This window comes from Oncorhynchus mykiss, chromosome 8, assembly GCF_057628025.1.
Source record: "Oncorhynchus mykiss isolate SJ-2025 chromosome 8, ASM5762802v1, whole genome shotgun sequence".
Lineage (NCBI taxonomy): Eukaryota > Metazoa > Chordata > Actinopteri > Salmoniformes > Salmonidae > Oncorhynchus > Oncorhynchus mykiss.
In genome coordinates, this window is record NC_143029.1 from 18,247,153 (window position 1) to 18,274,272 (window position 27,120).

Genomic DNA, 27,120 nt, shown 5'->3' on the forward strand with positions numbered 1-27,120 from the left:
CCAACTTGAATGAGTACACTTCTAATTGTAGTCCAATTCACCACAACCTATTATACTCTCCTGCTGAAAATGCAACAAAAAAAGGCATCTCCATACAGATGGCATATCACATTGCACAAGGTTGTAGCATTCTCCCACAAAATAAACAAAGCAATAATACTATGTGTACTCATTGACATACAAAATAAAATGTATTACAAGGACAGAATGTTTTCCCTGTTTTCCTCTAAGGTCAGTCCTATTTTATTCTAAACATATGAGAGAGAATCTGGTCTTACACAAAGAGGAAATAGCCACCTGCAGCCCCTATCTAAATGGACCCCTTTACCCTGCTCCCTCCACTCGTTGCTACAGTAATGCTCCTTGACGATTTAGATCAAATGCTAAGGAGGTGCACTAGTTGTTTGTGTAATGCAAACAGAGCTCCATTCTGTGGTGGGAGAAAAGACCATGCACTTTGCTTTTGTAAATCCTATATCTAAATTAGATGCACAGTCGAGCCTACATATGAGTGCTTAAGAGTTATCCGATCTCTCTGTAGGCTTCAATGGAGTCCATTTTGAAGTAGAAAAAAAATCCCTGTGAAAATAAATTGCTCTGTCTGAGGATGCAACTGGCTGACACTGGGCACAGCAGGGCCCACAGGTTAATCAGGAGAGCAGGGAGAGAGGGCGAGAGAGAGAGAGAGAGAGAGAGAGAGAGAGAGAGAGAGAGAGAGAGAGAGAAAAAAAGAAAGAGGGATCTCAGAGTGGCTACAAGGACAGAGGCATTTTCCTGCTGCTGCTACATAGACCACTGCTTTCCCATTCAACCAAAAACCTCTCAAATGTCAAAGCCATGCTGATCTTCAAGGGGGATTTCGCAGAAATTAAAACTACTAGTTGGTCCATAACCATTACATAAAATAAGACAATAATTGATTTCCAACACAGAGACACTTAATGTGTAAAAACAGTTTATAAGAATGTCTGTGAGTCTGAGACATACCTGTATTTACTAGCCTAGACAACTGAGACGTATATATTATAGTGGCTTCCTATTCAGAGCTTAATCTTGGGCTTCCATGACAGTGCTGTGACTGGTTTAATGCTACCTCACGTCATCTGCAGACATCAATGCAAAGACATTACTTGTATTTTACTGCCCTCCAGAGTCTGTACTTGGAAACTACAAGTTCATCAAAATGGGGTAAAATCTCACCACAGTTCCTTAACTTGAACTCTTAATAGAGCTAGACGGGAGAGTCTATAAACCAGGGCCCATATCCACAAAGCCTCTCAGAGTATGAATACAGATCGCCTTTTAGATCATAACGAATAAGACTATATGGGCAGATGGGGACCTGATCCTAGATCAGCACTCCTACTCTGAGACGCTTTGTGGATACAGGCCCAGGGCAGTGTTTCCCCAAACCATGGATCTGAACGCATTAGCCAGTTGCACTTGCAACATATTCCTATTGGGTCATATTCAGACTGGATTGTATCTACAGAAAAAACATAGTTTCATTCATTTTAGTGTGTCAAGAAATGTAAAAAGGTTTTAGGTGGGCCACAGAACAAAAAGCAACCACTAATGGCCCAATACAGCATATTCTCATGTAATATCAATCAGTCAATCAATGAAATGTACTTAAAAATACTTTTTTACAATACCAGAAAGTGGCAGCAATGGCCAGTTCTCTCCCACAGTGACAGGTGGGTTGACTCCAAAAACCTCTAAAATGTGTTTTGTGCAAGTTTGTCTCTATTCTAAATAGGAAAAAAATAGGATAATGTGTAATGGCAATACATTGTCTAAGGTTATGATATTGGGAGACACGACTATTGGCACGAGTGCATTGTCCATGCATCACCGCTATTCAATATTTTCATCATTGGGTGAGTTGGTACGTGCCACTGGGAAAGATTTTTTATGACTATACGTAGGATTGCATGAAAGGCATTTATAAAATGGCAATTTTTTTACCGGACCCTACAAAAAAATTGCCTTATATGCCTAAATCCTAAAAATACTGTACCTCTAATCTACTCTATTCTATTACGCAAATGCGATGATAGTTCATGTAAAAGAACAAACGCCAGAGTCTGGTAGATTAATCATGTCATTCATTTAGAAGTGTTTGTCTTTTTGTTCACGGAAGCAAACCCTGGTTGCTGACTTGAAAGGCAAACATCCTACCCATCGCAGCGACAGGGTTAACCTCTACAGGATTGGTGTCCCCCCCCGCGCGACGGTTGAGCTAACGTAGGCTAATGTGATTAGCATGAGGTTGTAAGCAACAACAAAAAATCCCACAACATAGACATATCTGATATGGGTAGTTAATTTAACTACACTGTCCAATTTACAGTAGCTATTACAGTGAAAGAATACCATGCTATTGTTTGAGGAGAGTGCACAATTATGAACTTGAAAATGTATTAACAAACCAATTAGGCACATTTGGGCAGTCTTGTTACAACATTTTGAACAGATATGCAATGGTTCATTGGATCAGTCTAAAACTTTGCACATACACTGCTGCCAGCTAGTGGCCAAAATCTAAATTGCGCCTGGGCTGGAATAATACATTGTGGCCTTTCTCTTGCATTTCAAAGCTGATGGTTACAACAAAATAAATAAAACAAATGTTTTTTTCTTTGTATTATCTTTTACCAGATTTAATGTGTATTATTCTCCTACATCAATTTTACATTTCCACAAACTTCAAAGTGTGTCCTTTCAAATGGTATCAAGAATATGCATATCCTTGCTTCAGGTCCTGAGCTACAGCAGTTATATTTGGGTATGTCATTTTAGGTGAAAATGGGAAAAAAAAGAGTCCGATCCTTAAGTTAACCTACTTGGTGGGAATTATAACATGGCTCATTTAGCGAGGATTGCTACAATATTGTTTAATGTGTTTACTGTTCGCCATTGATGTTAAATGAGCAAAAGTGTTGCCTTTAAAGAGTAGGCCATAGAGGGGTTAATTGTCATTTTGAAAATATAGCCTACTTGTTTTAGGTTTGTGCCAGGTAAGGGCAGGTCCTTTGTAGGATGCCCGTTCTGCTCAATGTAGAAGAGCTATTGCGTGTAGAGGTAACATGTAGCCTAGTTACGGCTCTACCAGTTATAGCCTACTCATATTCTCACATGGGGAAAGCAGACTCGCGTAAGAGAGAACATGCCCACCTACACAGACAGGAACATTGACCATTTTTTTTAATGGTAAACGGTTCGAGTAAACTCTCTTATTTATCTACCATCTTTGTTATTAAAATAACATGATTTCGTTTGCAAATTGTTATGCTCGATTGGTCAACATCAAATGGGAAGCCTAATTCACAGTGCGCTTTCCTCCTCAAATGCGATGAATAAATGTTGAATGAATGGGATGCGCAAGGTTTGTAAATTGCCCTTTTAAACGTAAAAGCAACAGTAGTACTGTATAATGAATCAGCAGCCTATATGATTTGATTATCCTCTGAGTTTCTCTGACCAGCATATCTTCTCATTTGTTAGTAATGTATGAAATTAGTTGGTTTATAGGTTATTACTCAATCATGATCAACCTACAGTATGAGCTTCTTAGGCTATTTGATAATCTTTTCCCAAGCATCGATTGTGATCTTGCTATGTAAGCTAAAATAAATGGACATGTTCCTCCTATGTTGGACATCTGTGATCAGATAGTGTCCGATTTTTGTGATATAAAAGCTATAAGGTAAACAATGCATAATCACCTGATAAAATATACATACTGAAACAAAACCAATACATTTACTGCCTTGTTACATTATTAAACCACCAAGTAACTGGCTTGCAAGACCCATTGAATCATAAAAATGACAAATTCAGAAGGAAGAACATCTTGACGATATTACAAAGGAGGTTAATAATAAGACCATAGTTTTAAAAAGGCTGTGGCCTTCTGGTCATTCCTATGATTTGGACACATGCAGCATGTATTCAATATTGATGGCTGTTTTTTTAACAGCTGACTGAGACCTATACAATAAGTCAAATGGGGTCATCATCCATCACAGAAACACAAAAAGTGATTTATCAAATCTACCACCATTGCAGCAGTGCCCACCTTTCCAAAAATGGGTGTGGAGGAATCTAGAGTCCCCGTCCCACACTTATTAAAAGCCAGGTCTTGGAAATATTTTCAATTTGACTTTGAATTATAGGCAAGATGCAGATATTGAAGTGCCTTATGGGTCAGTTGTATTCAATTTAAAACTAAATTGGTCTGCTGGATTGTGAGCAACTGGAACCCTGACCATGCCAGGGTGAGCTATGAATTGGTCAAACACATCGATATACACACCTATGGAAAAACCTTTAGAGAACACATCAATGATCAATACTTCCTGAATACAATTTCCAGTTGTAAATTCTATCTGTCATTTGAGAACTCAATTCACAAATTACATCACTGAAAAGCTGTACAACCCACTAGCTGCTGGATCTGAGCCAATTGCTCTTAGGCAAATGAGAACTCATGCCTAGAGATGACTTTATACATGTGGATAATTTCCTCTCCCCCAAAGAGCAAGCTAACCAACTCACACTGTTACATTCAGACGAAGAAATGAATCTGCAGTATTTTGACTGGCGCAGACATTTCAATGTAAAGAGGTCCCATTTCTGTGCGAACACACACGTCGTGCCTACGATTAATAACGTTTGTAATAACCTTGACACTTGGATTTATGGTTGATAGCTCATTTTCTTCTGCAATGTTGTGGTTCAACCAATGTTATGGTAGCTCATGAAACATAGCCTGATCTCGTCTGAAAACCAGGACACCTCATTTTGGAATATAATGTATATAAGGAGACTGCCAACATGTTTTGCTGCAGAATTCCCCTCCTTGTAATTTATGTAGGCTACAGCATTGCATATTAGGATGAAATCATACAATTTCATATTTTTCAATAAGCCCATTTGTTTGTAGGCTGATTTCCAGTGAGTAATTTCCGACAATGGATACTCAAACCATTTGTAGCTAGCTTGCATTTCCTGCTCTCAAGCAGTTTTTATGAAATTAGGCTATTATAATAATAACAGGCTAATATGTGTGAATCAGTGAAATTGTTGTGTTTGTTCGACGTTTTCCCAAAGATGTGACGTGCAGGTGCCAGATGATGATGATGATTAATTGAATTATGTGACGTCACACGCGAGGACGGACGCGAGGTTACGGAAAAATTGGGTGGGCAAAATGATGGTGCTTTTTGGACTCTCGGGCTTTCCGTATTACGTTGCTGTTATGTTGACGTGTGAATTTGTGAATCACTACTAGCTAACGTTATTGTACTTTGCACAACATGGTTTAGCTAGTAGCAAGAAATATAGCCATAGAGTTGAAGATTATCGCTCATGCAAACCTGTAGTGGAATCGTTTTAGAAACCCACCAATACGATGGCAGCCGCCTGGGAAGAAATCAGACGTCTGGCAGCGGATTTCCAGAGAGCACAGTTTGCTGACACAGTGCAGAGGTAGCGAAAGCCAGCTGGCTATTCCAAAATAGCTAACGATACTCGAGTCGTTAGCTAGCTTCTCTGAACTTTATAGTCAGATGTAACTAGTAAATTAGCTAGCTAGATAACTGACTTGTTGACTGTTTATGTCTGGGCAGTCATAGAATTACCGTTACAGTCCGAGTTGGCTAACTTGAGCTAACGTGTGGTGGGCTGAACCAGCAGGACAGCTAACGTTAGCTGGTATTTTTTTTTGTTGTATAACAAATACAACATACTTAAAAAATAAACTGTGCCTATGGGCTTCCTGCATACGTTTTTAGCGGGACTAATATTGTATTATCTAACTGTCAACTAGAGTCTGTTAGGTAATGTTAACAGAACCCCTGGCCTTCTATAGGGAACAGTTGCTAAATCTACCCATTTGAGATAGTAACGTTATTTGTCACATGCACCGAATACAGCTGGTGTAGACTTTACCGTGAAATGCTTGCATACAAGTCCTTCACGACGATGCAAAGTTACAAATAAAATAGTAACACGAGGAATAAAATACACAAGAATGGAACTTTACAGGAAGTACTAGTACGATATCAATTTGCAGTTACTAGGTATGATGTAGACACTAATGTACTAGTCCTCTTGCTCAGTTGTGCCTCAGGGACTCCCACTCCTCTTTCTATTCTGTTTAGAGCCATTTTGCGCTGTTCTGTGAAGGGAGTAGTACACAGCCTCGCATGGAATATCCTTCATTTCTCAGAACGAGAATAGACTGACGATTTTCAGAAGAAAGTACTTTGTTTCTGGCCATTTTGAGCCTGTAATCAGACCCACAAATGCTGATGCTCCAGATACTCAACTAGTCTAAAATCTGCCGTTTCCAGCTACAATAGTCATTCACAACATTAACAATGTCTACATTGTATTTCTGATAAATTTGATGTTATTGTAATGGACAAAATCTTCTAAAAACAAGGACATTTCTAAGTGACCCCAATCTTTTGAATGGAAGTGTACATAAGTATTCAGACCCTTTGCTATGAGACTCGAAATTGAGCTTAGGTTTATCCCGTTTCCATTGATCAGCCTTGAGATCCACCTGTGGTAAATTCAATTGATTGGGCATGATTTGGAAAGGCACACACCAGTCTATAAGGTAGTTGACATGTCAGAGCAAAAGCCAAGCCATGAGGTCGAAGGAATTGTCCATTGAGCTCTGAGACAGGATTGTGTCTCAAGGCACAGATCTGGGGAAGGGTACCAAAACAGTTCTGCAGCATTGAAGGTCCCTAAGAATACAGTGGCTTCCATCATTCGTAAATGGAAGAAGTTTGGAACCACAATACTTTTTGTAGAGCTGTCCACCTGGCCGAACTGAGCAACCAGGGGAGAAGGGCCTTGGTCAGGGAGGTGAACAAGAACCCGATGGTCACTCTGACAGAGCTCCAGAGTTGCTCTGTGGAGATGGGAGGACCTCGCAGAAATGGAAAGGGGGATACCTAGTCAGTTGTACAGCTGAATGCCTTCAACTGAAATAGGACAACCATCTCTGCAGCGCTCTACCAATCAGGCTTTTATAGTAGAGTGGCCAGATGAAAGCCACTCCTCAGTAAAATGCATATAATAGCCCGCTTGGAGTTTGCTAAAAGGCACCTAAAGGACTCTCAGACCATGAGAAACAATATTATCTGGTCTGATGAAACCAAGATTGAACTCATTGGGCTGAATGCCAAGCATCATGTCTGGAGGAAACCAGGCATCATCCCTACGGTGAAGCATGGTGGTGGCAGCATCATGCTGTAGGGATGTTTTTTAGCAGCAGGGACTGGGAGACTAGTCTTGATCGAGGGGAAGATGAATGGAGCAAAGGACAGAGATCCTTGATGAAAACCTACTCCAGAGCGTCTGGAACTCAGACTGGGGCGAAGGTTCACCTTCCAACAGGACAATGACCCTAAGTACACAGCCAAGACAGAGCAGTAGTGGCTTCGGGACAAGTCTCAATCTACTTGAGTGGCCCAGCCAGAGCCCGGACCCGATCGAACATCTCTGGAGACCTGACAATAGCTGTGCAGTGGCTCTCCCCATCCAACCTGACAGAGTTTGAGAAGATCTGCAGAGAAGAATGTGAGAAACTCCCCAAATACAGGTGTGCCAAGCTTGGAGCATCATACTCAAGAAGACTCAAGGTTGTAATCGTTGCCAAAGGTGCTTCAGCAAAGTACTGAGTAAAGGATCTGAATACTTATATAAATGTATTTTCATTTTATTTTTATTGCAAAAATGTCTAAACATTTTTTTTGCTTTTAATTATGGGGTATTGTGTGTAGATTGAGGGGGGAAGGGGGTATGTAATCCATTTTAGAATAAAGCTGTAACAAAATACAGTACAAGATAAGGTCATTTGTGCAGATAGTTCAGGTACCATTAATTGACTTTTTTTAGCAGTCTAATGCATTGGGGGTAGAAGCTGTCTCAGCCTGTTTGTCCCAGAGCTAACGCTCCGGTACCGTTTGCCAGATGGTAGCAGAGTGAATAGTCTATGGCTTGACTGGCTGAAGTTTTTGGCAATTTTTGGGGCCTTTCTCTGACACTGCCTGATCTTGAGGTCTTGGATGGCAGGTAGCTTGGCCCAAATGATGTACTGGGATGTCCGCAGCACTCTTTCTAGCGCTTTGGTCGAGGGTGGTGCATTTGCCATACCAAGTGGTGATGCAGCCAGTCAAGATGCTCTCTCGATGGTGCAGCAGTAGAACTTTTTGAGATCTGAGGGCCCATGCCAAATCTTTGCAGCTTCCTGTGTGGGAAGAGGCGCTGCCATGCCCTCTTCACGATTGTGTGGACCATGGTAAGTCCTTAGTTATGTGGATGCCAAGGAACTTTAAGCTATCGAGCCGCTCCATTACAGCCCTCTCGATCCAATCCACTATAGTGAGTACAGGAGGGAACTAAGCACACACCCCAAAGGAGGCCCCATGTTGAGGTTCAGTGTGGCTGAGGTGTTGTTGCCTACTCTCACCACCTGGGGTCGGCCCATCAGGAAGTCCAGGATCCAGCTGCAGAGGAAGGGGTTCAGTCCCAGGGTCTCTAGCTTGGTGATGAGCTTGGAGGGGACTATGGTGTTGAATGCTGAGCTGTAGTCTATGAACAGCATTCTCACATAGTTATTTATCCTCTTGTCCAGGTGGGAGGGGGCAGTGTGAAGTGCAATTGAGATTGCGTCATCTGTGGATCTGTTGGGGCGGAATGCGAATTGGTGTGGGTCTAGGGTGTCATGGATGATGGTGTTGATGTGTCATGACCAGCCTTTCAAAGTACTTCATAATTAAAGATGTGAGTCCTACAGGGCTGGGTAGTCATTTAGGCAGGTTACCTTGGTGCACTTGGGAACAGAGACAATGGTGATGACCTTGAAACATGTTGGGATTACAGACTGGGACAAGGAGAGATTGAAAATATATTTTACACTTGCCAGCTGGTCTGCACATGCAGGTATTCCACTTTGTGATTGTTAACCTGTTTAAACGGTTGCTCACATCGGCCACGGAGAGCGAGATCACAGTCATCCGGAAACGCAAGCATAAAAGGCATTTAGCTTGTTTGGGAGTTCTGCATCGCTGGGCAACTCATGGCTGGGTTTCCCTGTGTAATCTGTTATCGTCTGCAACCCCTGCCAAATAAAACAGGAGTCGGAGCCAGTGTAATAGGATTCCACCTTCCTCCTGTATTGTCCTTTTCCATGTTTGATGTCTCGTCGGAGGTCGTAGTGGGCTTTGTTGTATGCATCCATGTCCGTTACCCGTTCCTTGTAAGAGGTATCTCTAGCCCAGTAGGGATACTGCCTGTAGTCCGTGGTTTGGATACATTCTGAAGGCCACTGTGGGGAATGCATAGAATTTCATATAGAATTAAATTCTAGGATCTTTGTGTCTAAATACCTCTTCTACTGTAAATCCTTCCCAGGTTGTCCGAGAGGAACTGCATTGAAATCGTTGCCAAGCTGGTTGAAGAGAAAAAGTTGGATGTGGTACACACACTTGATGGCAAAGAGTACATAACCCCATCCCAAATCAGTAGAGAGATACGGGATGAGCTCTACGTCCATGGAGGTTAGTTGGCTAGGCAATCTTCTTCTGATTCCAATACCTTTGTCGTAAAGGAAAAAAGTGTTGCACTCATTCATCTCAGATCATGGTTGCGTAGATGTTCAAGGTTTAACATACACATACATATACATTTATTGACATGGACAAAAGGTTATGTAAAAGACCATCCTCTGTAGTTCAGTTAGTTGGTAGAGCTTGGTGCTTGCCATGCCGGGGTAGTAGTTTCATTTCCCAGGACAACCCTTATGTAAAATATACGCACGCATGACTAAGTCGCTTTGGATAAAAGCGCCTGCTAAATGGCCTACATGGCTCCCAAGTGGCGCAGCGGTTTAAGGCACTGCATCTCAGTGCTAGAGGCGTCACTACAGACACCCTGGTTCGATTCCAGCCTGTATCACAACCGGACGTAATTGGGAGCCATATAGGGCGGCGCACAATTGGCCCAGCATCGTTTGGGTTTGGCCGGTGTAGGCCGTCATTGTAAATAAGAATTTGTTCTTAACTGACTTGCCTAGTTTAAAGTAAAAAAAAAAAAAAAAAAAAAAATATATATATATATATATATATATACACACACACACACACACACAGTTGAAGTCTACATACACCTTACATATACCTTAGCCAAATACATTTAAGCTCAGTTTTTCACAATTCCTGACATTTAATCCTATTAACAATTCCCTGTATTAGGTCAGGTAGGATCACCACATTATTTTAAGAATGTGAAATGTCAGAATTATGTTAGAGAGTATTATTTATTTCAGCTTTTATTTCTTTCATCACATTCTCAGTGGGTCAGAAGTTTACATACACTCAATGAATATTTGGTAACATTGCCTTTTAAAATGTTTAACTTGGGTCAAACGTTTTGGGTAGCCTTCCACAAGCTTCCCGCAATAAGTTGGGTGAATTTTGGCCCGTTCCTCCTGACAGAGCTGGTGTAACTCAGTCAGGTTTGTAGGCCTCCTTGCTCGCACAGCTTTTTGAGTTCTGCCACAAATTGTCTATAGGATTGAGGTCAGGGCTTTGTGATGGCCACTCCAATACCTTGACTTTGTTGTCCTTAAGCCATTTTGCCACAACTTTGGAAGTATGCTTGTGGTCCTTGTCGATTTGGAAGACCCATTTGCGACCAAGCTTTAACTTCCTGACTGATGTCTTGAGATGTTGCTTCAATATATCCACACAATTTTCCTTCCTCGTGATACCATCTAGTTTGTGAAGTGCACCAGTCCCTCCTGCAGCAAAGCACCCCCACAACATGATGCTGCCACCCCGTGCTTCATGGTTGGGATGGTGTTTTTTTGACTTGCAAGCCTTCCCCTTTTTCCTTCAAACATAACAATGGTCATTATGGCCAAACAGTTACATTTGTGTTTCATCAGACCAGAGGACATTTCTCCAAAAAGTTTGATCTTTGTCCCCATGTGCAGTTACAAACCGTAGTCTGGCTTTTTTATGGCGGTTTTGGAGCAGTGGCTTCTTCCTTGCTAAGCGGCCTTTCAGGTTATGTCGATATAGGACTCGTTTTACTGTGGATATAGATTCCTTTGTATCTGTTTCCTCCAGCATCTTCACAAGGTCCTTTGCTGTTGTTCTGAGATTGATTTACACTTTTCGCACCAAAGTACGTTCATCTCTAGGAGACAGAATGCGTCTCCTTCCTGAGCGGTATGACGGCTGCGTGGTCCCATGGTGTTTATACTTTCGTACAATTGTTTGACCAGATGAACGTGGTACCTTCAGGCATTTGGAAATTGCTCCCAAGGATGAACCAGACTGGAGATCTACAAATGTTTTTCTGAGGTCTTGGCCAATTTCTTTTGATTTTCCAATGATGTCAAGCAAAGAGGCACTGAGTTTGAAGGTCGGCCTTGAAATACGTCCACAGGTACACCTCCAATTGACTCAAATTATGTCAATTTGAGTATCAGAAGCTTCTAAAGCCATGACATAATTTTCTGGATTTTTCCAAGCTGTTTAAAGGCACAGTCAACTTAATGTATGTAGACTTCTGACCCACTGGAATTGTGATACAGTGAATTGTAAGTGAAATAATATGTCTCTATACAATTGTTGGAAAAATTATTTGTCATGCACAAAGTTGATGTCTTAACCGACTTGCCAAAACTATAGTTTGTTGTCAAGAAATGTGTGGAGTGGTGGAAAAACGAGTTTTAATGACTCCAACCTAAGTGTATGTAAACTTCCAACTTCAACTGTATATATAATACTATTATGGTGACATAGATTTAAGAAATCTTGTTTCTGCTTTCCAAAGGTCGGGTCAACATTGTGGACCTACAGAAGGTGTGTGTCACTCTGCAGTACTACTAATTCCTCTTCCTAGTTTGTAAGCACTGTAGTTAAGTGTTTCTGACAATAATGTTTTTTTATTATTGTTTACAGGATATCAACGTTGATTGGGTTCATGTTGAGGCCAGAGCAAATGACATTGCAAGATCTGATAAAAGCGTTCAACTGGTGCTGGGGCAGCTTATCGATGAGTGAGTAGGATGTTTCACACAACACATTGTTTCATTGTAGTACTGTCAGCTACTGGGCTATTATATTTGTTCTGAATTCCCCCTGTCTTCTAGAAACTACCTGAATCGAGTTTCTGAGGAGGTGAATGATAAACTACAAGAGGCAGGCTTTGTGAACATCCCAGAACTATGTAAAAACTATGACCTTCCAGGGGACTTCCTGACTGAGGTGAGGCAAGGGGGGAAAAAACTCTAAACGTGGTCCTTGGGATGCCCCAACTCTGACTTCACCCCATTTAACTTGAAATTCAAAATGCTTAAGGTAAGGGTTAGTGTTTAGGGTAGGGACGTCCCAAGGATACCGGATAGCACTAACCGTGAGTCTAGAGCCACCTCTGTCTCCTTGTCAATACCATCACCTCTTCTATATTTGAGGTGATGCTTATAGAAAATATCTGTTTTTTTATCATGTTTATACTTTGATATCAATAGTCTTTTGAAAGTTAAGTATCTGTGCGCTTTGTCGGTAGCTTGAGTTTCAGCTTGAGGTGCATGTATGGACCTGTACACACAGTTATCTGAAATGTTAACCACTTTGTCTGATTGTGTGCTATGCTGTGTCTCGTAGGAGCTGTCGAAGCGCCTTGGGAAAGTCATCCAAGGCCAGATGGATGAGTACAACAGGGGAGTCTTATTTACCCCTGCATTTGTCTCTCGCCATGGAGCTCGCATCCGTGGGCTTTTCAGTGCGGTGACTCGGTATGTTCCATACCAATCCCTATCTGTCTTGCTTTTTTAACCAACACGATCTTCGTTTTTTCCCCCGCCCTGCTCCTAATACTTAATTCCTTTGAGTTCCTTTTGTAGGCCAACACCAGTTGGCAGTGTGATTGGCGTCTATGGTTTTCAGGAACATCTTCTCTACTGTAAGTAGCTGTTCCTTCTGTTGTTTTAAAATTCAGACCTAGCTGAATTGTCAGTACTGTACTGTGTTTTGGGTGTATAATAATTTTATCTGTGTGTTCTGTACAAACAATGTTTAGAGTACGCCTAATAAATCAAATGCAGTTGTATGTCATGCTATTGTTCAGCTAACTTTTGGTTCTCAGCTGTTTTGGAGGAGCTGGTGAATACTGGCCGTCTGAAAGGCACTGTGGTGGGGGGCCGGCAGGACAAAGCTGTCTACATCCCTGACATCTACTCCAGAACACAGAATGCCTGGGTGGACTCCTTCCTCAAGCAGAATGGCTATTTAGGTACTCCCACCTTTGATTATTTAGCGGATATCCTAAGCTTATTGGTTGCAATATTTCTTTTTCATAATTTCCATACTGGAAATCTGCCTAAAACCTGATTTTGTACCCTCATATGTCCTCTGTTCCCTCCACACAGAGTTTGATTCTTTGATCAGACTTGGCATCCCTGACCCAGTGAGCTACATCAAGAAACGTTTCAAGTCCAGCAAGCTGCTGTTTCTCAGGGCAGCCTGTGTAGGCCAGGCCCTGGTAGACCAGGTGGAGGCTTCTGTGGAGGAGGCTGTCAACTCTGCCACATGGGCCGATGTGCAGGTCCATGCCAACCTGCTTTATCAATCGTTCTCTGCCAAATCACAAAAATTATTTTTAGCATAATTTGTTGATTTTGCTCAGTAACTAACTTGGCACATTTAAAATATACAGTGCCTTCGGAAAGTATTCAGACCCCTTGACTTTTTCCACATTGTTTTTTTACATCCTTATTCTAAAATGTATTAAAACGTTTTTTTCCCTCCTCAATCTACACACACTACCCCATAATGACAAAGCAAAAACATTTTTGCCAATTTATATAAATAAATACAACTGAAATATGTTGAAGGAATTGTCAGTAGAGCTCCGAGACAGGATTGTGTCGAGAAACAGATCTGGGGAAGGGTACCAAAACATTTCTGCAGCGTTGAAGGTCCCAAAGAACACAGTGGCCTCCGTCATTCTTAAGTTTGGAACCACCAAGACTTCCTAGAGCTGGCCGCCCGGCCAAACTGAACAATCGGGGGAGAAGGGCCTTGGTCAGGCAGGTGACCAAGAACCCGATGGTCACTCTGAAAGAGCTCCAGAGTTCCTCTGTGGAGATGAGAACATTCCAGAAGGACAACCATCTCTGCAGCACTCCACCAATCAGGCCTTTATGGTAGGGTGGCCAGATGGAAGCCACTGCTCAGTAAAAGGCACATAACAGCCTGCTTGGAGTTTGACAAAAAGCACCTAAAGGACTCTCAGACTATGAGAAACAACATTCTCTGGTCTGATGAACCCAAGATTGAACTCTTTGGCCTGAATGCCAAGCGTCACGTCTGGAGGAAACCAGGAACCATCCCTACGGTGAAGCATGGTGGTGACAGCATCATGCTGTGGGGACGTTTTTCAGCGGCAGAGACTGAGAGATTAGTCTTGATCGAGGGAAAGATGAACAGAGCAAAGTACAGAGAGATCCTTGATGAAAACCTGCTCTGGGGCGAAGGTTCACCTTCCAACAGGATGACCCTAAGCACACAGCCAAGATAACGCAGGAGTGGCTTCGGGACAATGTGAGAAACTCCCCAAATACAGGTGTGCCAAGCTTGTAGCATCATACCCAAGAAGACTCGAGGCTGTAATCGCTGCCAAAGGTGCTTCAACAAAGTACTGAGTAAAGGGTCTAAATACTTATGTAAATGTGATATTTATGTTTTCTGTTTTTTTATTATTCTAAAAACCCTGTTTTTGCTTTGTCATTATGGGGTAATACATTTTAGAATAAGGCTGTAACGTAACAAATTGTGGAAAAAGTCAAGGGGTCTGAATACTTTCTGAATGCACTATATAAAATAATCTCATTTTCTTGAGTAACTTACAGTGTCACATGTGCTCCCCCTGCTTTTGACATGTAGCCCATTCTGCCCAGCTGTCTGTCCATGGAGGACGTTGGCATCATAATCAACGAGGCCATGAGAACGACCAACGTGCTGTCGACTGCCAGGGTCCTGGGAGACACCGTGGTGATCAGCGAGAAGTTCATCAGCAACTGTCTCTGTCTCTTTGAGGAAACCATGCAGCATAAAGCTCAGAAGGTATATCACACCTGTCATGAAGTTACCTGATGGGCAGATTGTCATTGTCTTTTGAGATGGAGATACACTCATTAAGAACACCTGCTTTTTCCATGAGACTGACAAGGTGAATCCATGTAAAAGCTATTGTACCTTATACCATATACAGTGCCTTGCGAAAGTATTCGGCCCCCTTGAACTTTGCGACCTTTTGCCACATTTCAGGCTTCAAACATAAAGATATAAAATTGTATTTTTTTTGTGAAGAATCAACAACAAGTGGGACACAATCATGAAGTGGAATGACATTTATTGGATATTTCAAACTTTTTTAACAAATCAAAAACGGAAAAATTGGGCGTGCAAAAGTATTCAGCCCCTTTACTTTCAGTGCAGCAAACTCTCTCCAGAAGTTCAGTGAGGATCTCTGAATGATCCAATGTTGACCTAAATGACTAATGATGATAAATACAATCCACCTGTGTGTAATGAAGTCTCCGTATAAATGCACCTGCACTGTGATAGTCTCAGAGGTCCGTTAAAAGCGCAGAGAGCATCATGAAGAACAAGGAACACACCAGGCAGGTCCGAGATACTGTTGTGAAGAAGTTTAAAGCCGGATTTGAATACAAAAATATTTCCCAAGCTTTAAACATCCCAAGGAGCACTGTGCAAGCGATAATATTGAAATGGAAGGAGTATCAGACCACTGCAAATCTACCAAGACCTGGCCGTCCCTCTAAACTTTCAGCTCATACAAGGAGAAGACTGATCAGGGAAGGGACAGGGAAGATGGTTAAAATTGATGGGAAGATGGATGGAGCCAAATACAGGACCATTCTGGAAGAAAACCTGATGGAGTCTGCAAAAGACCTGAGACTGGGACGGAGAGTTGTCTTCCAACAAAACAATGATCCAAAACATAAAGCAAAATCTACAATGGAATGGTTCAAAAATAAACATATCCAGGTGTTAGAATGGCCAAGTCAAAGTCCAGACCTGAATCCAATCGAGAATCTGTGGAAAGAACTGAAAACTGCTGTTCACAAATGCTCTCCATCCAACCTCACTGAGCTCGAGCTGTTTTGCAAGGAGGAATGGGAAAAAATGTCAGTCTCTCAATGTGCAAAACTGATAGAGACATACCCCAAGCGACTTACAGCTGTAATCGCAGCAAAAGGTGGCGCTACAAAGTATTAACTTAAGGGGGCTGAATAATTCTGCACGCCCAATTTTTCAGTTTTTGATTTGTTAAAAAAGTTTGAAATATCCAATAAATGTCGTTCCACTTCATGATTGGGTCCCACTTGTTGTTGATTCTTCACAAAAAAATACAGTTTTATATCTTTATGTTTGAAGCCTGAAATGTGGCAAAAGGTCGCAAAATTCAAGGGGGCCGAATACTTTCGCAAGGCACTGTATACCTTATATATGTCACCTGTTAAATCCACTTCAATCAGTGTAGATGAAGGGGAGGAGACAGGATAAAGAGGGATTTTTAAGCCTTGAGACATGGATTGTGTGTGTGTGCCATTCAGAGGGTGAATGGGCAAGACAAAATATTGAATTGCCTTTGAACAAAAAAATAAAGGGAACACTTAAACAACACAATGCAACTCCAAGTCAATCACACTTCTGTGAAATCAAACTGTCTACTTAGGAAGCAACACTGATTGACAATACATTTCACATGCTGTTGTGCAAATGGAATAGACAACAAGTGGAAATTATAGGCAATTAGCAAGACACCCCCAATAAAGGAGTGGTTCTAGAGGCGGTGCTTTCACTCTAGTGGTAGCATGAGACGGAGTCTACAACCCACACAAGTGGCTCAGGTAGAGCAGCTTATCCAGGATGCGACATCAATGCGAGCTGTGGCAAGAAGGTTTGCTGTGTCTGTCAGCGTAGTATCCAGAACATGGAGGCGCTACCAGGAGACAGGCCAGTACATCAAGAGACGTGGAGGAGGCCGTAGGAGGGCAACAACCCAGCAGCAGGACTGCTACCTCCGCCTTTGTGCAAGGAGGAGCAGGAGGAACACTGCCAGAGCCCTGCAAAATGACCTCCAGCAGGCCACAAATGTGCATATGTCTGCTCAAACGGTCAGAAACAGACTCCATGAGGGTGGTAGGGCCTGACATCCAAAGGTGGGGATTGTGCTTACAGCCCAACACCGTGCAGGACGTTTGGCATTTGCCAGAGAACACCAAGATTGGCAAATTCACCTCTGGCGCCCTGTGCTCTTCACAGATGAAAGCAGGTTCACACTGAGCACGTGACAGAGTCTGGAGACAACGTGGAGAACGTTCTGCTGCCTGCAACATCCTCCAACATGACCGGTTTGGCGGTGTGTCAGTCATGGTGTGGGGTGGCATTTCTTTGGGGGGCCGCACAGCCCTCCATGTGCTCGCCAGAGGTAGCCTGACTGCCATTAGGTACCGAGATGAGATCCTCAGACCCCTTGTGAGACCGTATGCTGGTGCGGTTGGCCCTGGATTCCTCCTAATGCAAGACAATGCTAGACCTCATGTGGCTGGAGTGTGTCAGCAGTTCATGCAAGAGGAAGGCATTGATGCTATGGACTGGCCTCCCTTTCCCCAGACCTGAATCCAATTGAGCAGATCTGGGATATCATGTCTCGCTCCATCCACCAACACCACGTTGCACCACAGACTGTCCAGGAGTTGGCGGATGCTTTAGTCCAGGTCTGGGAGGAGATCCCTCAGGAGACCATCCGCCACCTCATCAGGAGCATGCCCAGGCGTTGTAGGGAGGTCATACAGGCACGTGGAGGCCACACACACTACTGTGCCTCATTTTGACTTGTTTTAAGGACATTACATCAAAGTTGGATCAGCCTGTAGTGTGGTTTTCCACTAATTTTGAGTGTGACTCCAAATCCAGACCTCCATGGGTTGATAAATTGGATTTCCATTGATCATTTTTGTGTGATTTTGTTGTCAGCACATTCAACTATGTAAAGAAAAGAGTATTTAATAAGAATATTTCATTCATTCAGATCTAGGATGTGTTATTTTAGTGTTCCCTTTATTTTTTTGAGCAGTGTAGTATGTGCCAGGTGCACTGGTTTGTTTCAAGACCTGCGACACTTCTGGGTTTTTCACGCTTAACAGTTACCTGTGTGTATCAATAATGGTCCACCACCCAAAGGACATCCAACTTGACCCAACTGTGGGAAGCAATGGGGTCAACATGGGCCAGCATCCCTGTGGAATGCTTTCGACACCTTATGGAGTCCATGCCCTGACGAATTGAGGTTGTTCTGATGGTAAAAGGTGGTGGAGGTGCAACTCAATATTAGGACGGTGTTCTTAATGAGTTGTACGCTCCGTGTATAGCTCTGTCTTTGAACTACTCCCTTCTGGGTGCAGGTATAGGGCACCACGTTAGGGCTGGGCGATGTGGGCAAAATATTATATCACAATATTTTTTTTTTGAATTGGACGGTTTGACGGTATTTTTAGTTTTTGAATAATAAAAGTTGTACATTTGCTAGTAGTGACAGATCCTAGGGTGGCAACACATACATTCTAAGTGATTTCAATGATTCTCTCCATTCTGACTGTTTTATACTGTTCAATTCAACTTCAACCAAAACAAATTTCAGCAATTTTATCATTTCTGCATTTCCTGTACTCAGTTGCAGTGGTGGAAAAAGTACCCAATTGTCATAAAGAAATGGTAATAGAAAATTACTCAAGTTCAAGTCGCCTAGTAAAAATTCCACATGAGTAAAAGTCTAAAAGTATTTGTTTTTAAATATACTTAAGTATCAAAGTACATGTAATTGATCAAATGTACTTAAGTATCAAAATAATAAATAATTTCAAGTTCCTTATATTAAGCAAACCAAATGTCTCCCTTTTCTTATTAAAACAAAAAAAAGATTATGGATAGCCAGGTGCACACTCCAACACTCAGACATCATTTACAAACAACACATTTGTGTTTAGTGAGTCCTCCAGATCAGAGGTAGTAGATGACCAGGGATGTTCTCTGGACAAGTGTGTGAATTGGACTATTTTCCTGTTCTGCTAAGCATTCAAAATATACTTTTAGGTGTCAGGGAAAATATATGGAGTAAAAAGTACAGTATTTTCTTTAGGAATATAGTGAAGTTAAAGTTGTCAAAAATAGTAAAGTAAAGCACAGAAACCCACAAAAAATGACTTAAATTGTACTTTAAAGTATTTTTACTTACCACTGCTCAATTGAGAGAATTTCCACACGTAGGGCTGCACGATATGGGCAAATAATCTAGGACTTATTTTTAACCTAATGTTGCAATTATGATTTGACTTGCTAATTAGAGAAACTGGAATCATGGAAATAGAATGACTATTCTAATTCTATAGTGATAATATAATAGTGGGCACTTTCAATACAGTGTTTGAGATGACAACAAATTAAAATGCCAGGGAGGAGTAATTGTGTCAGGGTAGGAACTAAAGTGTTGATAAGTGTTTCCTAGGGGACCCTATAAGCTTTGGCTACATCGCATGTTTTTTCTTAGCTACTTCATGTAGCTAACATATTCTTGCTTTGCATATTCCTCTTTGATTTAGATTATACTGTTGCACAAACAACATGCTGATTTAGGTCTACACCATCACTGGTATTATCAGGCTGTATAGCTAATTACGCTCGCTCTTACTCAGTACATTTATTAGCTAGCTACTAGCATTAGCGGCTAACAATTAGCGTCTCACAAGATTTAGGGCAACTTGCTAAGAAAAGACAAACTAGCTGTTTGCTGATTTAAGAAACACAAACCAATAGTGTCATTATAGAACGCAAGTGGATTTATATTAAGAAGCAGAGTGAAAACAGCATTGTTGTCATGAACATTGTTGCATGTGCTGCATTGACCATGCAGACTGAAGCAAATGTCTCATGGTTGAGGAACATCAAATGCGCTCCTTGAGTGACAGGGGGCCTGGCTAGGTCTGTGGAAAGTGGCAAGGAGAGAAAGAGCGGAGAGAGACGACTCAAGTAGCAAAGTAAACTATACAAATTGATATTACACATGGCATCACATTTAACAAACCAAACATTCAAATACCGGTATAGAAGTTAAAGTAAAAACCCAAACCGGTCCCTGCATCTATACCGGTATATCATTAAATACGGTATACCGCCAGGCCTACCCCACGGCATGAAAAACAGAACTAGACAATAATTTGTGCCATATCCCTTCTAAATAGCTCGAGCTAATGTTCCTTTCGACCCAGTAAGGCCAGCAGGCTAGTCTCTTTTTATTGGTATATAACTGTTGTGAAAGTTTTGTCAATTTGGTTTGTATTTAAACACCACTTTAAACGTGGACATGACACTGTAACAAAACTTTCCCATGGCGACAATAAAGTCAGCGAAGTGTCTCCTTTCCACTTCATCAATTCCATGCTGTTCCCTTTCAGGAAGCCAAGAACAACCCTGTTTTCCTGATAACTGAAGATGATCTCAAGCAAGGTGCTATGATGACAGAAAATACAGCCCCCTCCAAAAAGGAGAAGAGGGAGGCGGAGAGGAGGAAAAAGACTACAGGTAGTACAGGCCAGGCCTCATTCTAATCCCTCTAGAAAATGTTTGTTAGGTTATCAACTAGACATGATAAACTCTTCTAAGCCCAGGTATTTTCTGCTGGGTAGTTGGAGAGATTTGACTCCTGGTCAATTCCCCGTTATTCATTAATTAACCTAAAGTAGCAGGTGTAAAAAGACGCCTGAGTGGAGACCCCACATCCGTTTTTCCTGAAAAACGGAAGTTAGGTTAAAAATACTGCATCCCTGAAAACCTGAAACATCTGCTTTCTGCAGACCCTGCAGAGAGTGTTAATTAATTGTTTGACTGATATTGTTTTGATTCCTAGAGGGCAGTGGCAGTAAAGGAGGTGGTGGAGGATGCAATGCCAGAGAGGTCAGGATACGCAAAACCAAGAAGAAGGGCAGGAGGGACGATGACAGTGACGAGGAGACAGCAGTCATCCCACAAAGTAAGACTACAGTCATTATGTTGCCTGGGTTCCACAGTGAATTCACTATGTAGCACTGCTCCCATTTGGATCACATGCTGAAGTTATTGTGGGTGTACACAATTAAACCCTATGTCAATTAATGTACAGTATTACATTATTTGTTCAGTGAGGTAGTCCTCTGTAATGAGATCTTAACAGTTGTGTTGGAGGAGATTGCTCCCCTGGGTGATTAAGCCTGTTAGTGTAAGACCAAGGTAACTGTAGTACCCCCATTAAGGCCAATTATATTTTTGTTTCACTCTTTTGCAGATCGTAACAAACAGACTGAAGTCCCCTTCATGGCCCTGGAGGAGATCACTGCTGTCCTAGAAGAGAGAGTGTGTGACTGCCCCGAAGAAATCCTCTCTGAGTTGGCGGAGCATTTAGTAAGGTAGGGATTCCTGTCACACTCAACAATCAGTCACAATCACTTTCAAGCACAATGTTTTAACCCCTTTACTCAACACACAAAATAAATACTGTGCATCAGTGCGCCAGTTTTAACATGCAAGAGTCTTGCTCTGCCTGCAGGCCTTTGACTAAGACCTACCAGGAGGTGGTTCGGACTGTGTTCATGTCTTCCACTAGCTCCACGACTGGGGTGACAAAGAAGAGAAGTGTGAAAGACTTCCAGGAGGAGCTCTCCAACCTGTACAACAACATCAGGCTCTTTGAGAAAGGGACCAAGCTCTTCTCTGGTAAACCGCTTTATTTAACTCCTACAGAAGTACAGGTAATCCTCATTGAATGAAAAACCTAGTAATGCAGCATAAACATCAACTGATCCATCATTATTTGAGTCCACAGATGAGACCCAGGTCCACATTGCCAAGTACGTCCTGAAGACAGTGTGCACAGACGTTACCAACATCCTGGTGAATTTCATGGCAGCTGAACTCATGATGTCAGCAGAGAATCCCAGCTCTATCACCAATGAGGTTAGCTATCCTCTCAGCTTGTCATTCCAAGCCCGTTCAATCCTGTTGGTCGGGTACTTTAGTGAGGCTTTATCCATGTTCTGCACATTTCCAAATGTCACAATGCATGTCAATATATCTCCCTTTAGGTCAGAGTGAAGATATTAGGAATGTTTCCAGTGGAAACCAAAGGGCATCTTATGAAAGTGCACAACACTCTGAATGGAAAGGTAAGTTATGTTCATTCAGTTGATGGAGGTTTTACTACTTATCATTGCAGATCTTATAAAACAAAGATAATTACTTTGAGATTGCTCTCTCATATATGTATCATATGCATGGAAAGCTTTTCTGACACTATTGATATTTTATTTTTTATTTTCAGACAATTGAAGATTTTTTAACCAATATTGAAACGGCAGTTGAGGTGTGTGGATTCATGCTGAAGAAGGGAGACAAGAAAAGAGAAAGGTAAAGGGAGCAAATTTAAGTCCAAGCATTTATCTTGTCTATAATCATGGACCAGGGTCACTGTCTGAGGTGCTAAACATTGTTGGCTGACTGGGCAGTGCATGTTGTTCTGGTTCCTATAGACAGGCCCTGTTCCTGCACCGCCAGGCTTTGATAGAGCAGCTGAAGGAGACTGAGGACCCAGCCCTGATTCTCCACCTGACCAGTGTGCTGCTCTTCCAGGCCAGCACCCACTGCATGCTGCACGCCCCCGGACGCTGTGTCCCCCAGATCATAGGGACTCTGGTGGGCCGCGTCTCTGAGGTACTGCTCCCTTTCTCCTTGGTTCTCATTTATATTGCTAGTGATATTATACCAGTAATAGTTAGAATGGTGTATATTTGCAGCCTTTTATGATGTTGGGATGTTTTTGATTAGCTCTATGGGGGACCTATGGTGATCTGTTTCTGCAACACTTACATTGTGACCTGTTTACAATTGACACAATTTTTAAGATGACGTCATACTGAAGCTTTTGGACGGGTGTGGTTGTTCCAGGAGCAGCACAGGCTGCTGACGGGCTTCCAGGGTCTGGTGGTTAAGAGGTTGGTGAGCCAGAGCCAGGGGAAAAAGCAGGAGCAGGGGGAGGGAGAGAACCCAGAGGAGGGGGACGAGGCAGAGGCCATCCGGAAGGAGCTGGTCTCCCTAACCAGCGAGGTAAAGGATCTGGTCCTCTCTCAGAAGAAGACGTCTGGGACTGAAGAGTGAATGGGCTTGTGCCACATCGACTGCGTTGCAGTTGGAAACTGCCAGCTGACTGATCTGATCTACAAATCACCTAACTACTCATTATTATTTGTAGATCAGCCTGTTAGTACCGATTTACCCACAATCAATTGCGGATTTATTGCTCGCCAATGAAGCAGCCAATGAATATCTAGAGATCTAGAAAAAAATCATAAAAGAATAATGATATTCTGTAGAGAAGCTGCGCCAAACACAATTGTCTTACAAAGTGATTTCTCAACAGTCGTACCCATTTAGACTAAGAAATATCTGATACCCACCTAGTGTAGTAGCGTTGTGAATGGTCCTGTTATTTCAAATGATTTTCCAGTAAATTCCTTTGGGATATCATTTGAATTAACATTCCAATTAAGTCCTCAGTGCAGTAATGTAATAAATAATTCATGGATGAATTAAAAAACACTTAGCCTCTCTTGGAATGTAACTTAGTTTGTATCTTTTCGGTTTATATTCAACATGATAATTCAGAGGTGGTAACTGTTTTATTCATGTCACTTCAAATTTCACAGAAGCTAGATATGTATCCATAGTAGTCTTAAATCACTGCCTCATCCAGGCTACTGTATCTTCAGTATCTTCTTCATTCTACTGAAATGAAAGATACACAGACCACTGGCGCCCTCTATTGATAACACACACGGGGACCAACTGCACATGAAACTTGTATTAGGGACAGATCTAAATTTACTGGGGAGGGGGCGAGTCCAACTAAAGGTGTCATGAAATAAATTGAAGACCCTCCCCCTCAAACAATGAAAAACAATAACTAGCGACCCTGTGTTTATAAACGTGGATATCAACTTTGCCACTTGTGTGGCACATGCCACGTAGGCTACGGGCCAGAAAGTTGAGGGTTCACGGCCACCACAGACGAGCTCCTTCTCCCTCCCCGTTTCATTTACACTACGATCAGAGCCAGCTGCAGACAATGATCAGCTAGGGGGAAATGAGATGTTCTACATTCTGATGGCATATTTATAATAATATAAAATATATGTAACAAATGTCAATGCACCATACAACCAATAAACAAAGCATACTGACTGGGCACTTTAATATTATGGTTTGCATTTACAACATCACAATAAATAGACTGTCAAGCTCAACAAACAGAAAATACATCCATCCCTACCTTTGTAGGCTTACCCAGTATTGAAGGCTTGGCTCAACAATCTCAGAATGTCATTCAACTTTTTAGTGTTTTGTAACAGATGTCTCTTTCCATTCATCAATTGGCTGTGGCACAGTTTGGATTGGTTGATTTTTATTTGTCAGTAAAAACAAATACATACAGTGTATTCGGAAAGAATTCAGACCCTTTACATTTTCGACACTTTATGTTTACAGCCATCATTCTACAAACAATACCCCATAATGACAAAGCAAAAAGACTATCACATTTACATAAATATTCAGACCCATAAGTATTCAGACTTTGGTGAAGCACCTTTGGCAGTGATCACAGCCCAGAGTCTTCTTGGGTATGACGCTACAAGCTTGGCACACCTGTATTTTGGGAGTTTCTCCCATTCTCTGCATATCCTCTCAAGCTCGGTTAGGTTGGATGGGTAGTGTCGCTGCACAGCTATTTTCAGGTCTCTCCAGAGATGTTCGATCGGGTTCAAGTCCGGACTCTGGCTGGGCACCTCAAGGACATTCAGAGACTTGTCCCGAAGCCACTCCTGCGTTATCTTGGATGTGTGCTTAGGGTCATCCTGTTGGAAGGTGAACCTTCGCCCCAGTCGCTCTGGAGCAGGTTTTCATCAAGGATCTCTCTGTACTTTTCTCCTTTCATTTTTCCCTCTATCCTGACTAGTCTCCCAGTCTCTGCCCCTGAAGAACGTCCACACAGCATGATGCTGCCACCACCATGCTTCACCATAGGGATGGTGCCTGGTTTCCTCCAGACGTGACGCTTGCCGTTCAGGCCAAAGAGTTCAATCTTGGGTTCATCAGACCAGAGAATCTTTTTTCTCATGGTCTGAGAGTCCTTTAGGTGCCTTTTGGCAAACTCCAAGTCGGCTATCATGTGCTTTTTACTGTGGAGTGTCTTCCATCTGGCCACCCTACCATAAAGGCCTGATTGGTGGAGTGTTGCAGAGATGGTTGTCCTTTTGGAAGCTTCTCCCATCTCCACAGAGGAACTCTGCTCTGTCAGAGTGACCATCGGGTTCCTTCTCCCTCGATTTCTCAGTTTGGGTGGACGGCCAGCTCCAGGAAGAGTCTTGGTGGTTCCAAACTTCTTCCATTTAAGAATGATGGAGGCCACTGTGTTCTTGGACCTTCAATGCCTCAGAATGTTTTGGTTCTCTTCGCCAGTTCTGTGCCTCGGAACTCTATGCTTCAAAGCGCTCAGGACTTCAGACTGGGGTCAAGGTTCACCTTCCAACTTATGTAAATGTGTATTTGTTTTATTTATTTTTTAAATAAATGTGCAAAAATATCAGAAAAATATTTTTGCTTTGTCATTATGGAGGATGGTGTGTAGATTGAGGGGGAAAAACAATTACATTTATTTTAGAATAATGCTGTAGCAAAATGTGGAAAAAGTGAAGGGGTCTGAATACTTTCTTAACCCTAGAGAGATATGCTGGTGGCATGCTACGACACAGGTAATTTGTACCTTTTTGGTCTGAATATTTTGTATAAAGAGAAGCATATTCTTAGATTATAGGAGTAACTCTGGTAGGCCTGAAGTTCCTCAAGTTAAACTGTCAGTCAGTTGTAGCGCTGTGGCACACTGCCTTCATATCATAGGCCTGCAGTAGCTAAAGCCATACCAAACCTTCACAAACGTTTCTACACTTTTTATTAGTGTAATATCAAGTAAGTCAAGCCATTTTTTAGAGGGAAAATACGAGCAGAAGCACAAATGTATCCCCCCCCAAAAACACAGAACCCTCCCCAAAGCAAAAAAGAATAGTTTGATAACCCTCACCTATTTTGGACCACCCCTCCCCCAGTCAATTTCGATCTGTCTCTTACCTTTTTGCCTCATGACTTCCTAATGAACAATATTATAATCATCACCACTGTGAGAGGGGTGTATTCCCTAATATTGAACAGCAAAATAGACTGAAGTCTGTAAAGGATTTTCTCTTTAGACTATGCCAGAAGTAAATGAAATCATTTTTATCCCGCCATCATGGTACCATGTGAACGGTTGAGTGAGTGGCTTGGATAATATTACATTATCTGGATTGTGTGTGCCAGATGGAACGAGATTTGCTGCTTTCAAAGGGGAATGCCAAAGGGGATATTTAACTGAAAGGTAGTAATCAATGTTCTACACATATAGATTGCTGAATGATACATTTTTAGATTGAACCGAATGTAGACCGCTGTAATAGAAGAAACATGATTCTAAAATGCTTTTCTTCATGGGTTTTTAGGAAGGTCAGTGTCTAGACCTGCTCCATTTTCTACCATGTGGTAGTTGTCTGTCAGCTGATATTTAGTAAAGCCCCTGGCAGCATACTGTGGAGATGGTGGGTGCATCTCAATATTGTAAAGTGTCTTCCTTTCCTTCATCTACACTGATCTGGTGATTTAAGGATGGATGCAATTTCTGATCGCTGCAGATCATCTGTGTTGCAGTCTAACACCTGACTGCTATAGGTCTACTTGACTGACAGTACGCCACCACAGAGATGAGGGAGTCTGTCTTGGGTGGTTTTCACATAGACCCGCCTGAGGAGGGACACATGCCCTACTCTGTGGATAGACACAAGTCTATCCACAGGCAAGTGCCTCCGATTGCCATGGAAACAAG

The 27,120-nt window shown here is 42.1% G+C and overlaps 1 protein-coding gene and 1 pseudogene across 2 annotated transcripts; both read left to right on the forward strand.

The window, feature by feature from the left end:
- Positions 1–3,963: 3,963 nt before the first annotated feature.
- Positions 3,964–5,152, forward strand: LOC110529193 (4-galactosyl-N-acetylglucosaminide 3-alpha-L-fucosyltransferase 9-like; annotated as a pseudogene).
- A 17-nt stretch (positions 5,153–5,169) lies between these two features.
- Positions 5,170–24,396, forward strand: LOC110529511 (E3 UFM1-protein ligase 1). 2 transcript variants are annotated; one of them, XM_021611755.3, is made up of 19 exons: positions 5,170–5,493; positions 9,439–9,584; positions 11,869–11,897; positions 11,997–12,094; positions 12,188–12,302; positions 12,702–12,832; positions 12,941–12,999; positions 13,183–13,329; positions 13,466–13,641; positions 14,982–15,161; positions 20,579–20,705; positions 21,031–21,153; positions 21,445–21,565; positions 21,706–21,872; positions 21,982–22,112; positions 22,241–22,321; positions 22,477–22,562; positions 22,685–22,865; positions 23,100–24,396. In XM_021611755.3, exons 1-19 carry the CDS (start codon positions 5,417–5,419, stop codon positions 23,307–23,309), a joined length of 2,385 nt encoding a protein of 794 aa, XP_021467430.2. In that variant the 5' UTR covers positions 5,170–5,416; the 3' UTR covers positions 23,310–24,396. The 2 variants fall into 2 exon arrangements, with proteins under 2 accessions (XP_021467430.2, XP_090098850.1); XM_090242724.1 differs by lacking the exon at positions 9,439–9,584 and having other exon boundaries at positions 5,190–5,493.
- The last annotated feature ends 2,724 nt before the right edge of the window (positions 24,397–27,120 follow it).